Here is a 17,257-nt window from a genome sequence, read left to right as displayed (position 1 = left end):
TGCATGGTCATTTCTCCTGCAGGTATTTCCCCTGGATTTGGTATCAAACTCTCAAAATTCACCAGAACACAAGAACTGGGGAGGACCCCCAGACCCCCGCTTTGGAGATCAGAGATGTTCACTTAAATAATGAATGGTTATGATTAAAGTCGGGGTTCGATCCCCGGCCGGGTGGGGGGGGGGTTAAATCAACTAATCAATGATTCCCGAGAGCGGCACGGCTGCAGCTCATCGCTCCTTGGCTGCAGCTCACCGCTCCTTGGCTGCGGCTCACCGCTCCTTGGCTGCGGCTCACCGCTCCTTGGCTGCGGCTCACCGCTCCTTGGCTGCGGCTCACCGCTCCTTGGCTGCGGCTCACCGCTCCTTGGCTGCGGCTCACCGCTCCTTGGCTGCGGCTCACCGCTCCTTGGCTGCGGCTCACCGCTCCTTGGCTGCAGCTCACCGCTCCTTGGCTGCAGCTCACCGCTCCTTGGCTGCGGCTCACCGCTCCAAGAGATGGGTCAAATGCGGAGAACAAATTTCACTGCGGTAACGTGTGTGACAAATCGTACGACTTTGACTTTGAAAGATGGGTTTTACATTGCTTCAGTCATCAAATCAATTTATATAGGCCTACTTTTTGCGTTTTAATTTAAACTGTACTCATTATAGAAATAAAGGTAATGTGTCGCACACACCAAGACTGCGTTTTAGTTTTTATTCTTGCTTGATGGATCAATGACAGACGTTTGGGCTATCCAGCCTTTTCAACGGGTGACGCACCATAAGTCAGAGCGCAGTGGTCACAAGAACATTTTGATCTATTGAAACTATACCCATCATTTTCCAATGTTAGTAAAGCAAGCCTGATAAAAGTATCAAACTCCCAAAATTCACCAGAACACAGGAAATGACATCTACTCTGTTAAAAAGAACATTCCTGTCGCTCACACCTAACAAAACCATGAGTAGATGGTCCACAACAGTCTTTTTTTCATTTTTCTTTCTTTTTTGTGTTAAAATAATGTTTAAAGTGTTAAATAATCATTGCTAGTGTCTTTCCAGGCCTTTAGTAAACGCAAAATGAATATTTCTGGTCAGAATACTAATTCTATCCAATCAGGAGAGAGAACTTGTTCGGGATCCAGTATTTAAAAAAAGAATAATTGGAAGTGATAAACAAAACAAAATCAAGTCAAAATCGAAACTGTAATAATATAAAATCGTAGATGATAAAATGATCTTCCTTAATGTCAACGAAGTTCACAATCTGAATCACAACACCAGAGGGAGTTCAACAAACCACGTGCAACCCAGATTTGGCTCAAACAAGGTGTTAAATAGATTTTCTCTCCTATGCCAGTAAATGCGGAACACCCTACCAACAGCCATTAAGAAATGTGAATCCCTAGACTCTTTCAAAACCGCTCTCAAAGAGCACCATGGGTGTAGACTCTACGCCCATGTGTTCTTGTGGTGCAGGCGCTTGTATTACAAGTAGTGAAGAGTTACTGTGCCAACACTGTGATGAGAGAGAGAAAATAACACTTCATGAACTCAGTTCACGTGTGTGATCCTTCCTCGATATGCAACAGCTTACAGCAGTGTACGCACACGTGACGTACTGTATGTCTTGGCCAATCAGAATTCCGTATTGCCCTGTAGGTGCTTAGCCTGGTAGGGCACCATTTCATTTCGGTATATGATCCGGGCGGGAGCGGATGATATCGTTACGTCATGTTGTAGTATTGTTTTGTAGTCGACAGGATGATATCGTTACGTCATGTTGTAGTATTGTTTTGTAGTCATCAGGATGATATCGTTACGTCATGTTGTAGTATTGTTTTGTAGTCATCAGGATGATATCGTTACGTCATGTTGTAGTATTGTTTTGTAGTCGACAGGATGATATCGTTACGTCATGTTGTAGTATTGTTTTGTAGTCATCAGGATGATATCGTTACGTCATGTTGTAGTATTGTTTTGTAGTCATCAGGATGATATCGTTACATCATGTTGTAGTATTGTTTTGTAGTCATCAGGATGATATCGTTACGTCATGTTGTAGTATTGTTTTGTAGTCATCAGGATGATATCGTTACATCATGTTGTAGTATTGTTTTGTAGTCGACAGGATGATATCGTTACGTCATGTTGTAGTATTGTTTTGTAGTCATCAGGATTATATCGTTACGTCATGTTGTAGTATTGTTTTGTAGTCATCAGGATGATATCGTTACGTCATGTTGTAGTATTGTTTTGTAGTCATCAGGATGATATCGTTACGTCATGTTGTAGTATTGTTTTGTAGTCATCAGGATGATATCGTTACGTCATGTTGTAGTATTGTTTTGTAGTCATCAGGATGATATCGTTACGTCATGTTGTAGTATTGTTTTGTAGTCATCAGGATGATATCGGTACGTCATGTTGTAGTATTGTTTTGTAGTCGACAGGCAGGAACAACAAACCCGAACTTCCTTTTCCCTCAAACCGATTTTTCTCAATAAAAGCTGCAGGCTACGAGAGCTTTTATTGTTATTCTTCCGGTTTGAGGGAAAGGGAAGTTTGTGTTTGTTGTTCCTGCCTGTCGACTACAAAACAATAGTACAACATGACGTAACGATATCATCCGCTCCCGAGCGGATCATATACCTTAATGAAACAGAGACCAGGCTTTCCTCCGAGGTGGTGGAAAGCCTGGTGAGGCGAGGTTAATAGGTGCTAGGTCAAATCTAGGTCTTCCTGCCTTCCTAGGGGCGCCATTTCTTAAGCCATTTGGCAATAGGGGCGCCACAGCCAGATGCTACGGCTATTTGCAGGTCCTTGCCATGGAAAGGTTTGGTAACTCCTGGTATATGTAGTGTGTTGTTATTGGGTGTTGTTGTGGTAATAAACAGTTCCGTTGTGTACAGACCTGGTATATGTTGTGTGTTGTTATTGGGTGTTGTTGTGGTAATAAACAGTTCCGTTGTGTACAGACCTGGTATATGTTGTGTGTTGTTATTGGGTGTTGTTGTGGTAATAAACAGTTCCGTTGTGTACAGACCTGGTATATGTTGTGTGTTGTTATTGGGTGTTGTTGTGGTAATAAACAGTTCCGTTGTGTACAGACCTGGTATATGTTGTGTGTTGTTATTGGGTGTTGTTGTGGTAATAAACAGTTCCGTTGTGTACAGACCTGGTATATGTTGTGTGTTGTTATTGGGTGTTGTTGTGGTAATAAACAGTTCCGTTGTGTACAGACCTGGTATATGTTGTGTGTTGTTATTGGGTGTTGTTGTGGTAATAAACAGTTCCGTTGTGTACAGACCTGGTATATGTTGTGTGTTGTTATTGGGTGTTGTTGTGGTAATAAACAGTTCCGTTGTGTACAGACCTGGTATATGTTGTGTGTTGTTATTGGGTGTTGTTGTGGTAATAAACAGTTCCGTTGTGTACAGACCTGTTGTATGTGTTGTTATTGGGTGTTGTTGTGGTAATAAACAGTTCCGTTGTGTACAGACCTGTTGTTATTGGGTGTTGTTGTGGTAATAAACAGTTCCGTTGTGTACAGACCTGTTATTGGGTGTTGTTGTGGTAATAAACAGTTCCGTTGTGTACAGACCTGTTATTGGGTGTTGTTGTGGTAATAAACAGTTCCGTTGTGTACAGACCTGTTATTGGGTGTTGTTGTGGTAATAAACAGTTCCGTTGTGTACAGACCTGTTGTTATTGGGTGTTGTTGTGATAATAAACAGTTCCGTTGTGTACAGACCTGGTCGGTGTTGTTCTGTCAATGTAGTGACATGTAGGCTATTTCTGGACAGCACTTCTTTTAAAGTGCTTTATTTAATATTAAAATTAAGTTTTAGTTCCAATATTAATAGTGAAGAAATCAATGACACTTGATTCTTCATCAACATACAGTGTCTAATCTGTCTATACTGTTGCAACTGTGCGTCTGTGGGCAAACACCACACATTGTTTCCAGGCAGCTGGCTAAACACACACAACACATAGTAACCCAGGTCAGCTGGACGTAATTCAAAAGACTGTTGCTTAACATGAGAGCACCTTCAAATCACACTTGTTCATTATGCTCATAGAGGGAAGGGGGGGGGGGTCATATCGACCATATATGGTGTTGGCATCGGGGAGGCAATTAAGTTAGGGATCTGAAATCAAGATTGGTTCGTTACATTGTTTAGGCCTACAGGTTTAATGTTTGTTTTTAGTTCAATGTTTGTTTTAAAAACGCCATTGACAATGAAGGGAAAATGTACGTCATCTTGTCTCTAACACAAACATTAACTGCCATTAACAATAAAGAGAATTTTGTTTGTTTGTTTTGACACCGTTTGTTTTACATAACCATTACATCACCTAAACAACATGAGTTAGACTTTAATATATTAGAGTTCCTCACTTCACACGGGTGTGATTTTTTTACTTAGTGATGCACGCACGCATAACCCATGGTACTGTATTATGACGGCTGAATAAGAACAGCGACTTTGAAATTGCTCCGTATTATGCAGTATTTAGGCATGTAAAATACACCATAATTAATACACCAAATAATGGATGTATCCCCTCCTCTGATAACACCCAAAGAAAATAGTTGGCATACTTTAGGTTTGTTTTACAAACAAAAAAATAATAATAAGATGAAAACAACAGACAACAGATTACAGTATATTTGTGCCACTATACCCACGTCAGCCACAGAGAATAGCTTTTTGTTCTATATGAATAATACAAGCTGTTCCTTCCAGTGGAAGGAGCCGGAGGTACATAACATTCCAGCTGGGAACAAACATGGAACCTCCAATAGCAGCATGCTGCATGGAGCATTCCTCCAATAGCAGCATGCTGCATGGAGCATTCCTCCAATAGCAGCATGCTGCATGGAGCATTCACAGAACAACGTGTGTGGGATTAGAGCTGGCACCATCATGACATTAGTTGATGATTCATTGTCATACAAATAACTGTGACAATTATTGTGTTTTTGGTGTTAAAACATTGAAAAAAATAAATGAAGATGAATTATTTTTGTTTGCCGTTAAGGCTTTGTAAACTTAAAGGGGTATCTTTGAAAAACAAAGAAAAGGACCTGCAGTCCCGCACACTGTTGGAAACTTGCCAAAAATGTTATTAAATGTTGCCCTTTATTGATTTAATAAAGAGCAACATTTTTGGCAAGTCTCCGACAGTGTGCAGGTCCTTTTCTTTGTTTTTCAAGGATACCCTTTTAATATATGCACTTTTGTCCTACGCACCTGTCACCAAACTGTTGAGGTGTGCAAGCCTTTTTCTATAAGGCTCTGTAAACTAAAATGACACAGGGCAGATATGACAAAGCGTAGGTCATGTACTTAATAATGTTATACTTCCAAATATTAGTATTATTCTTTTTTTTTTAATGCTATTTTAGCTATTTCGGAAAATGTACGACCATTTTATACATGTTTGAAAATCGGGTTAATGCCCAGAATAGGGACACCAAGTTTAAAGTGTGGACGACGACATGGAAATAATGACAAAAATATGACACTTCTGTTCATTTCATCCAGCTCCTTTTTATAGAAATGAATCGAAACCAACAATAATTATGCAATTAGATCAAATAATTGTGATCACGCAATTATACCTGTGACAGTCTCAGTGTTGCATTGGTCACTGCACGCAGTACCACACCGTCCCCGTCAAGATCTTTCAGGAGCACGCACATGCATTGACCCATTTTGACCTGAGATCAGATTCTAAAAATGTCTTCTACATCCTGACAGTTTTCTGAAAAAGCTATGTTTCTATGTCAGTGGTTCTTCGATTTTTCAAAAATAGCAGATCTACAAGCTCGTAGCGCGCCACTCGCTATGAGCTTGAAAACCCACAGTCCCGCAGTCTGAAAACCCACCTTTTCAGACTCCATCATGGCCCGTAGCACTTTTTGTAGACCTAGATAGCATTTGATACAGACTTATAGCATGTTATGTAGACAGCACTAGAATTGCATTGTATATAGACATAGCACTTATAGTACACATAGTACAGTATATATGTATAGTTTCATTATATAGATATTCCACTGTTACGTTCTTAGCTTACGCATGTGTCATGATAACTACTTTTTATGTATGCAATGTATTGCCATGCTTTTTGTTCTTGCTTAATGTAAGTCGCTCTGGATTAAGAACGTCTGCAAATGCCTAAATTGTTGTAAATTGTTGTAAATTGTTTACAAAGGCTGCCGACTGCTGAGTGTCATTAACATAGGAATGAGCCTAGATGCATAACAATGGCCCATTGTGTGACCTGCAGTGTAGGTGGTAAGCAACCTGCACGTGACATCTTTAAAATAGCATTCCACCAAAGATAAAATGAGCAATGCAACACTGGACAGGCTTAAATGTGCAATATGGAGCCATGGCAAGGAACCGGAACCCTAGTGTGAACGTCATTTCAGTTTCACTGCAGGACAAGTCAACCGGGAGGAACCATTTATGATAGAAACACAAGATGGCTTTATGGAAGGTCTGCAGTTGACTGACCTGTTCCTGAGGAGCGCTGCTGCTCTTCCAGGGCCCCACGCCGTTCAGGAGAAACTCCACCACCTTGGAGCTACGGAACACTTGGCCCACATAGCCCAGCACGTTGCCCAGGACAGACACGGAGCCCTCCAGCCCCTCCAGCTTTTCTCGCTGCCTCGTCCCTTCCTGCTGAAGGCCCTTCATCAGAACCGCAGTCTCCCCGCACATGGCTCTGACCTCCGAGACCCAGGGCGGCTCCTGAGTCTGGGGCGCCTCGTCCCTGATGATCGGGAGCTCTCCTCTCTCCCTCTCTTGACTCTTCCGGACGTGGGTTCCGTCCGTCTGCAGGGAGGCGATGCCCTGGCACACTGCGTCCAGCCTGCAGAGCACCGCGGCCTGCCCAGAGGCCAGCTGCTCCACCTTGCCCTCCAGCTGGAGCAGTTTGAGCTCCATGCGTCCCAGCGTGGCCAGGAGGCCCTTGTTCGCGGGGCTCTGGGTGGTCTTCTTCGCGGCCCCGGCGGAGCCCATCGCTCCGTTGTCCAGCTTCCCACCCTCATACATCCGGGCGATGCAGTTGGCCAAAGTGGCCGGCTTGCTCATGACTGCGTCAGGGTCGAGGAGGAGGTGGCGGTGGGAGCCAGGAGATCAACAACCTCACCGCAGCTCTCTGTCGGTCATTAGCTAATAGCTTGAAGCCCTCCAAGGTGTCAGGGGGTTGTTCTGTCTGTCTGCTTCAGTCAGTCCATGTACTAAACAACAGCTCCACCCTCTCCCTCTCCCTCCCTCTCCCTCTGTGTGTCTCTCTCACAGTATATGCTTGTTGTCTGTATGTTAGGCACTGTACTCTTGCACACCTCCTCACTATCTTATCTCTCTACTTGTCTCTGTACCCCTTCCCCCAGCCCTTTTTTTATGTCCGCAAGCCAAACGTCCCTGGCCAAGATTCCAATGGTGGTTCACTGGTTTGACATCACCATAACGTCTAAATCCACCTCCAAAGATTTTACAGTTTGCTGGTGGACATGCCAGGAATGACCTTTGCACCCGAGGAGGACCGCACATCCGGCATTGCCGAGAGAGAACAACGTTTGGAACTTTGGAAGAAAAAATAGGGATCATAGTTTCAAACTATCACTGGCCATTCTTCGGCATGTCTGCCTAATTTGGTTTATGCCATTGCCTATAGGTGTTAACGATAAATCGGTTTATTATTTGACTTTTTCCACAACATCAGTATCGGTAGTTATGCAGCCGATTCATAACTTCGCAAACACATAAAAAAATAACAGATCTACAAGCTCACATTGCATCACACTGCTCACAAGCCCCTTAGATAGCACATTATGTAGACTTAGATAGTATTTTAAACAGACTTATAGCTTGTTATGTAGACAGCTCTAGAATTGCACTTTATGTAGTCATAGCACTTTATAGTACACATGTATAATATATTATATAGTATAGTATGTATAGTTAACATAGATACTCCACTGTTACGTTCTTAGTTTACGCATGATTCATGATAACTACTTTTTATATATGTGATGTATGCCATGCTTTTGTTATTGCTTAATGTAAATCGCTCTGGATTAAGAGCGTCTGCTAAATGCCTAAATTGTAATTGTAAATTGTATAAACTGTATCCAATCATGTCACCAACACTATTGTTAGCACTTGGCTTAGAGTATTTATACTGTATATCTAACAATGCCTAAATGTTTGTTCTGCAATATTGAGCATATCCGATTATCCGTGGTCACAATCAGAACACAAATAACACTAGACGCCTAAAAACTTTGTATTTGTGTATTTTTATATCAAAAGTCCCTATCGATAAATCTTAATATGATGAAGAGCACTACTTTAAAGCTAAACATTTGAGGTGAGATGCAGTAACATGCATTTGATTCAGTGCCTTGTTGCAGTGATTCAGTGCCTTGTTGCAGTGATTCAGTGCCTTGTTGCAGTGATTCAGTGCCTTGTTGCAGTGATTCAGTGCCTTGTTGCAGTGATTCAGTGCCTTGTTGCAGTGATTCAGTGCCTTGTTGCAGTGATTCAGTGCCTTGTTGCAGTGATTCAGTGCCTTGTTGCAGTGATTCAGTGCCTTGTTGCAGTGCGCGACGCAGAGTTCAGATCACAGATCTGAGATCCCATAGCTTGAGGGGAGTAGTCGGCTGAACGTGTTGCGCGGACTGATCCTAACCCTAACACCAAAGCCTTTTCCCTGGTGCCACCCATAGTACAACATTTCCACTTGCGCACAAGATATTTTCAAATCCTATAACGGGACGGATTGCCATGAAACTCGGGAGCAGCACGGCCTCTACGACTGTGGGCGACTGTGGCTCAGGAGGTAGAGCAGGTCGTCCAATGATCCATGGGTCGGCGGTTCGAATCCCGGCTCCTCCTGTCTACATGTCGAAGTGTACTTGGGCAAGACACTGAACCCCAAATTGCTCCCGATGTGCTGGTTGGTACCTTGCATGGCTTCCGCCGCAATCGGTGTATGAATGTGTGTGTGAATGGGTGAATGTAATGCACAATCTATGTAAAGCGCCTTGGATAAAGGCGCTTTAAATATAAATATAAATATAAATATAAATGCACCATTTACCATTTATCATTTACGACGCTCTAGCTGAGACTTTATACTCTGAAAGTCTTGTTCTAGTGCAGTGGTTTTCAACCAGTGGTCCGTGGACCATCAGTGGTCCTTGAGGGGGTTCCAGATAGATAATGCAGAATAATTGTTATTTGTATCAATGCCTGTTGTCGCTCCTAATGGTACCACATCAAAACAGCATGGACTCCTATCCAACTACAACAAAATACTCTCTTAGTCTTTGGTCTGCGAGGCTAAATCTCATCAAATGGTGGTTCCGTGGCTCAAATGCCGAATAAATAATGGGCCTTGAGATGAAATAGGTTGAAAACCCCTGTTCTATTAATGTGCACACAGGGCTGCTCAACGCACCGTGTACCGTGTTCTATTGTATGTGCACACAGGGCTGCTCAACACACCGTGTACCGTGTTCTATTGTATGTGCACACAGGGCTGCTCAACGCACCGTGTACCATGTTCCGTGTACCGTGTACCGTGTTCTATTGTATGTGCACACAGGGCTGCTCAACGCACCGTGTACCATGTTCCGTGTACCGTGTACCGTGTTCTATTGTATGTGCACACAGGGCTGCTCAACGCACCGTGTACCGTGTTCTATTGTATGTGCACACAGGGCTGCTCAACGCACCGTGTACCGTGTTCTATTGTATGTGCACACAGGGCTGCTCAACGCACCGTGTACCGTGTTCTATTGTATGTGCACACAGGGCTGCTCAACGCACCGTGCAGCTCAACAGGGCTGCTCAACGCACCGTGTACCGTGTTCTATTGTATGTGCACACAGGGCTGCTCAACGCACCGTGCAGCCAGAGTGTTTGTGACGAATGGGAGTTGACACTGGCATCAGTACAGGGCGTCCTTTAAAAATAAACCAGCAATGTTGAACACTCCAAGTGGACAACTGGAATCTACATGTAGCAGCATGACCCCGTCACCTTCTAGAACGCATTGTAGCTGCTTGACCCCGTCACCTTCTAGAACGCATTGTTTATTATGTAACCTGAGAACTTACTTGACAGGAGTCAGGACTGCTCCCGGGTTTCCCCATTTTACATATTAGAACCCATTTCTTGCATACTTTCATTTACAAAGCAAAGCAAAGTTACTATATTTACCCAGGGTAACTGGACTAAGCATCAGATACTTGTTTACAGCCAGGCCCTGCTCATAGAACATTTCATGGTAGTGGTTCAATGCCTTGCTCAAGGGCACTTCAGCGGTGGTAATTTTAACGTGCCGGTCCGGGGATACGAACTGGCGACCTTCCGGTATCAAGGCCGCTCCGCAAACCGTTCGGCCACCGCCACACACACACACACACACGCACACGCACACGCACACGCACACGCACACACACACACACACACACACACACACACACACACACACACACACACACACACACACACACACACACAGATTACACCGTGTATTATTATTATCTCCTCACTGGTCAACAAAAACACCTTGAAGACCCTAACAGGAGCCCTCGTACAAGGTTCTTCGACTATGCATGCACCACTTGGTACCACAGCACCTCAAAGGCCCTTAAAACAAGGCTCCAGACTTCCCAAAACAAACTGGTCAGGCTACTACTTGGCCTCACTCCCCGGAACCCACCTAACCCCTGCCCACTTTGACAGGCTGGAATGGCTTAGGGTTGACGACAGAGTACAACATCATGCAATGGGTCTGGTCCACAAAATGTGCTACTCCACCAAGATACCCATGTACCTGTCTAAATACTTCAAGATACCCATGTACCTGTCTAAATACTTCAAGATACCCATGTACCTGTCTAAATACTTCACTAAGATACCCATGTACCTGTCTAAATACTTCCTTAATGTCAACGAAGTCCACACCAACAACACAAGAGGGAGTTCAACAAACCATGTACAACGCAGATTCGGCACAAACAAGGGACTAAATTCATTCCGCTCCTATGCCACTAAAACATGGAACGCCCTACCAACAGTCATTAAGACATGTGAATCCCTTGACTCCTTCAAAACCGCTCTCAAAGGGCACCTACGGACGGCTGCAATTCGAAACTGGCCCCCGTACAATCTGAATCCCCCCCCACCCCTTTTCCCCTCACTGTATAATTGTATATGTTTTTTCCCTTTTTACCTGCTTTTATGATGATTTCCTGTTTTTGGTTATATCGAAGTGTATATTTGTACGTCTCTACATGTTCTGATGAATTGAAAAGGGTGGACCCTGTTGTAAAGAAGTGTAATGCTTTATGGTGTCGTCCACAGTTAGTTTTTGTATTGAGTTGTGCTTGAAATCTGTTACTAAATACTTCAATCAATCAATCAATCAATCAACATGTAAGCCGCTATAGGGTTTTATTTATAAATCCTGGTCTGGTGGGAGGATGTCACTGTGTTTGAGAGACTGCCATAGTGTGGGGGCTTGGGGGTGTGTGTTTATTAAGAGAGACACACAACTCTATTTACCAAAATCTAACAATAGAAGTTGGCAGTGTGGTGGACAGATGCTCCACCCCAGAACTTGAGTCCAAGTATACTGGTAAGTATAAGTGAATGTTGCTCAGTGAAATTTGTACATGGATACTGGAGTGAACTTGCTTTTACTATATAGTCAAGAGTACATTCTTCCAAAAAAAAAGTACAGTATATTTTTTCCTTTTAATAGCAAATAGCAATGCATCGCTGTATTGAAATTTAGAGTGGGAGGGGAGACATTTTAGAAATGTATTAAAATAAAATATTACAAGCTCACATGGCCATGCCAATACGGAGGCCACATTGGCTCGAAATAGAATCGGCCAATCTGTTTTCTGTTTTCTCTTTCGGTGTCATGAGTAATGTGGTTGCCATAGCTGTAGTTCTCTGAGGTGTCATGGGTAATGTGGTTTCCATAGCTGTAGTTCTCTGAGGTGTCATGGGTAATGTGGTTTCCATAGCTGTAGTTCTCTGAGGTGTCATGGGTAATGTGGTTTCCATAGCTGTAGTTCTCTGAGGTGTCATGGGTAATGTGGTTTCCATAGCTGTAGTTATCTGAGGTGTCATGGGTAATGTGGTTTCCATAGCTGTAGTTCTCTGAGGTGTCATGGGTAATGTGGTTTCCATAGCTGTAGTTCTCTGAGGTGTCATGGGTAATGTGGTTTCCATAGCTGTAGTTCTCTGAGGTGTGATGGGTAATGTGGTTTCCATAGCTGTAGTTCTCTGAGGTGTGATGGGTAATGTGGTTTCCATAGCTGTAGTTCTCTGAGGTGTCATGGGTAATGTGGTTTCCATAGCTGTAGTTCTCTGAGGTGTGATGGGTAATGTGGTTTCCATAGCTGTAGTTCTCTGAGGTGTGATGGGTAATGTGGTTTCCATAGCTGTAGTTCTCTGAGGTGTCATGGGTAATGTGGTTTCCATAGCTGTAGTTCTCTGAGGTGTGATGGGTAATGTGGTTTCCATAGCTGTAGTTCTCTGAGGTGTGATGGGTAATGTGGTTTCCATAGCTGTAGTTCTCTGAGGTGTGATGGGTAATGTGGTTTCCATAGCTGTAGTTCTCTGAGGTGTCATGGGTAATGTGGTTTCCATAGCTTTACTTTATACTTTATTATGGATCGCCATTAGCACTAGCCTAAGCATGGTTATTCTTTCTGGGGTCCATCACACCCATCATACACAACATACAGTAGATATAACAGACAATAAATAGTCCACTTACAAAAGTTCAGAAACAGGTAGACTACACTACATGATCCAGGAAAAGAAATACATTTCAGAATTTTAGTATTTGCCATTTTACAATCAATTTTTTTTATCATTTCATGATAAAGGACAAAAGGGTTACCCATACACCTTCACTCACTCACTCACTCACTCACTCACTCACTCACTCACTCACTCACTCACTCACTCACTCACTCACTCAACATGGTATCAAGTGGGTGTCCGTAGCCCAATGCATGATAACAAATGATAGGTTTATTTAATTTTTTCCCCCACTGTAGTTCTTCTGATGTGTGATCGGTAACAGTTATGTTGTATAACTGAAATCTGATACGCGGAATGATAGTTGCTCAGATAAACTGTTATGTGACTCAGTGACTAGTGTACAGTATGTGGTAAACAATTATTAGCATCATGCTTTTTGTTGTAGACAACAAGATATGCATTCACATTTTGTCTGACTTGGAGGAAACTTTAAGTTTGATTGGTTAGTATTTTAAGTAGCCTATTTATTATAAGCCTATATAACATATATGCATTATATACACACCTAATATTGTCTGTCTCGGGTGGAAACCGCATTTGTCCAAAATTGTTACTTTTCAGGATGCAAATTCAAAATCAGCAAAAAGTGTCAGATCTACCAGTTTGAAACACGTAGATGTTTATACGCTATGATGCTGTAAGATGATCAAGTAGTACGGTGTTAATTAATGGGAGTTAAGAGGTTTCTGCCCCACAGCAATGATATACCAACATAAATGTAGATCTCGGCACTAACGGCTTCAAATAATATATAGACAGCAGGTATATAATTTGTCTGGGGTTAACGTGGTGCTATTTGACCCCAGAGGAGGGAATTCACCTCTTTGACAGCAGCTATTGTGAAATAGGAGCCATCTGAGAGAGTGCTAAAACAGTAGCCTCCTCATCTGCAGTAATCTGCAGCCATACAGGAAGGTCCCATATATCACAGCGGCCTGTCAACAGCTGCAGGGGCCTATAGTTATTAGGGTTTTCCAAGAACTCTTAAACTGCTAGGCTTGCTGCACAAGCCTAGACTGTTTTCCCGTCGTAGCTTAAACATGGAAAATCATTGCGAGTGTGTGTGTGTGTGTGTGTGTGTGTGTGTGTGTGTGTGTGTGTGTGTGTGTGTGTGTGTGTGTGTGTGTGTGTGTGTGTGTGTGTGTGTGCGCGCGCCATGCATTCCATGCGTGCGTGCAGCATTTCACTTCTGGGGTAATTTTAACGTCAACACAAAATCATAACTTGCTTTCAGAATTGTACAAATGCATTGTGTAACTCTAACATTGACATTGTATTGTGTGATCTGTTTGTTTGTGTATGTATGTGTTGATTTTTGTATCCTGATGACTGCTTGACAAAACAAATTTCCACAAGGATCTAAATTATCTATCTATCCAGTATCCACTGTCTACCAGTATGTTCTCAATGTGATATATTAGTACAACTGAAATGTACACACACACGTGCTAAAACCTAACTTTGATCTTGCACTGTGACCTCGACCTTCGACCTCCGGTTTAAAAGGAAATGTATGGCACAAATCATAACCTATAGCAGACCCTGATGTCATCTGCCTAGTTTGATCCTAATAGACCATATTCACATGCCGGCCATCTTGCTAAGTTAATGAAATGCCACCCCGCTGTCACCCTTCTTTTTCAATGTAAAATGTCAACATGATCGCCATGTGAATAATGCTCTACTCTATGGGATTAAAACTGCCCTAGTTCTCGCTCTGACAGACAAACAAGCTGTGTGTTTATAGACACAGTATGCACAGCACAGTATATACATAGTATGCACAGCACAGTATATACACAGTATGCACAGTACAGTATATACATAGTATTAATGTCTTGTATTGATGTCATAGACATCAATACAAGACATTAATGCAAGTGCAAGTTGTTCAACAGGCACCAATAAAAGTACTGTAGGTCGGGACTCGGGAGTGGCTTATTGTCTGTATCAGCCGGTAACACGCGGGAGTCCTCATTACAATGCGCTAGATCCCTGGGAGATGGATGGTAAATGGTAAATGGTGCATTTATATAGCGCCTTTATCCAAGGCGCTTTACATAGATTGTGCATTACATTCACCCATTCACACACAATCATACACCGATTGCGGTGGAAGCCATGCAAGGTACCAACCAGCACATCAGGAGCAATTTGGGGTTCCGTGTCTTGCCCAAGGACACTTCGACATGTAGACAGGAGGAGCCGGGATTCGAACCGCCGACCCACGGATCATTGGACGACCTGCTCTACCTCCTGAGCCACAGTCGCCCCTTGGATGCGCCCTCATGGATGCTGATGAGGTGGAGCGCCACACCTACCATCAGCTCCCAGTACTTACCGCACGACTTGCCGCACCCAAGCCGTGACTATAGACTGATTATAGACACTCACACAGTGTCATACACGTCATAGACTAAGTTGCCACCAAGTACTGATATGGATAATCAGACGAGCTGATTATCAGCTTGTGAATTAATACATACAATTGTGGGCCTAGTCAAGTATGGCTGTGTTTTTACAGCCTCATTCTCCAGCCTCATTCTTACAGAATAGCAATAGATAGGCTACAATGAAGGGGGACTTAATAGTTGGTTGTGCACCATTGTCATGCACCGAAAATAAAAGATCTCAGAGCTCACAACATGTCATGCTACACCCTACAGACACGCTCTGCATTAGGTCGTTGCCAGGCTTTTCTCCTCAGAGATGAGAAAAAGCTGTGAACGTGGCTAAGAAAGACATCTTTTTAGAATCGGCCTCAGGTCTAAATGGGTTAAAGTCGTTAAAGGAACTAAATAAAGAAGTAAAGTGAACCTTTAAAGTATCTTAATGCCTCATATACTCTGGGACCTCATACACCAACCGTTCTTAAGAAGTTCTTCAGAGGAAATGTGTTCTTAGACCCACTTAGGAAGTTTTTAAGAAGGTTTTGGGATCCCTCAATGTTTTCTTAGCTGTGATTTGTTCGTAGGTAAGAACAATCTACGCACACTGTGGAGCACTCTTAGGGTGCCTTTTTTGTTCTTAAGTGCAATCTGAAAACATAAAGGAAAAACAGCGCCCTCTGCATGAAGCTCAAAGTTTGGTCTGAGGATCTCAAGGGGTCCTTGAGGAAGTTCCAGGCAGTCCACAGAAAAATATGGAACATTTTACCACTTTAATCCCATTTTATACTTTGAAAATAGTAAATCTACAAGCTCACAAACGCGTCCCATTACTGCCCATTTTGAGCTTGTAGATCGGCTATTTTCGAAAGATTTTGATAAATCTTCAAAACATTTCCCTAGCAGAAGAAAATTGCATATGGGGGTCTGCAGAATGCATGTCAATTTGAGGGTCCTTGACATGAAAATGTTTGAGAACCACTGGTTTAGAGTTTACAACCCAACCCAAACAAACGCACCATACCCACCACATAACCCCCACCCCACCACACCACCCCCAGCAAATTTACATTGATGTCTAGTGGTGAAAGTTGACTATTGTGAGATAAATAATAAAATGCATTCATGAATATTGAAAATATTGAAATATTGAAAATATGAACATTTCTGTTCACTTCAGTACCTCCACAGTACTATTGATTTTAAATTGTAATGTCTGGAGTCTGGTGTTCCACCATATATAGACTTTAGTTTAGGTATTCTTGACTTCACTCAACTTTATTTCTGTGTGTGAGGTCCTGTGATTTATGTGTGCTGCAATCACACACAGGTGTGACTGCAGGCAAGGCCATGGAGTCATGCAAAACCACACCCACCTGGGTGAACACAGGCATAGATATTAAAACAAGTAAGACGCGCGAACGCGGGAAGCGAACGCAGCTCGTAAATTGCAAAAACAACAATTAGAATAAATTACGTAATTTTTTAAGGTTTTTTTTAAGTTATTTTTTTTAAGTTAAGTTTTTTTAAGTTAAGTTATTTTTAAGTTTTACCTTTTTAAGTTTTTTTTTTTTTTTTAAGTTAAGTTTTTTTTAAGTTTTTCCTTTTAAAGTGTTTCCTTTTTAAGTTTTTTTTTTAAGTTAAGTTTTTTTTTAAGTTAAGTTTTTTTTAAGTTTTTCCTTTTAAAGTTTTTCCTTTTTAAGTTTTTTTTTTAAGTTAAGTTTTTTTTTAAGTTAAGTTTTGTGTGTGTGCGTGCGTGCGTGCGTGCGTGTGTGCGCATGTGTGTGTGTGTTTTTGTGTGTGATACAGCTGCGCTCTCTGGTGGTGGGCGGGTGGTGTTACAGCGTGACACACAGACACACAGACACACAGACAGGATCTGCTGGGTCTCATAGTAAATGCTCACTGCGTTCGCAAAAATAGATGCCTCATTGGCTGCTGCAGTTCGTTGGAGCGATGTGTGTTGACGGGAGGGCGGAAGAATTTTCACAGGTATGCCGGAAGAGCGGA

The 17,257-nt window shown here is 42.6% G+C and overlaps 1 protein-coding gene across 1 annotated transcript in view; it reads right to left on the bottom strand.

Annotated features, from left to right (window-relative positions):
- The window catches only part of mylk3 (myosin light chain kinase 3), a 45,022-nt gene extending 37,603 nt beyond the window's left edge, over positions 1–7,419 (bottom strand). Inside the window, exon 1 of the mRNA XM_079496424.1 lies at positions 6,516–7,419. Coding sequence (XP_079352550.1) covers positions 6,516–7,094 — 579 coding nt within the window. The 5' untranslated portion in view covers positions 7,095–7,419. The remainder of the gene's footprint in view (positions 1–6,515) is intronic.
- Between the last annotated feature and the right edge of the window lie 9,838 nt (positions 7,420–17,257).

The sequence above is a fragment of the Electrona antarctica genome (genome assembly GCF_951216825.1).
Source record: "Electrona antarctica genome assembly, chromosome: 3".
Lineage (NCBI taxonomy): Eukaryota > Metazoa > Chordata > Actinopteri > Myctophiformes > Myctophidae > Electrona > Electrona antarctica.
This window is presented reverse-complemented; position numbering and strand designations above follow the sequence as displayed.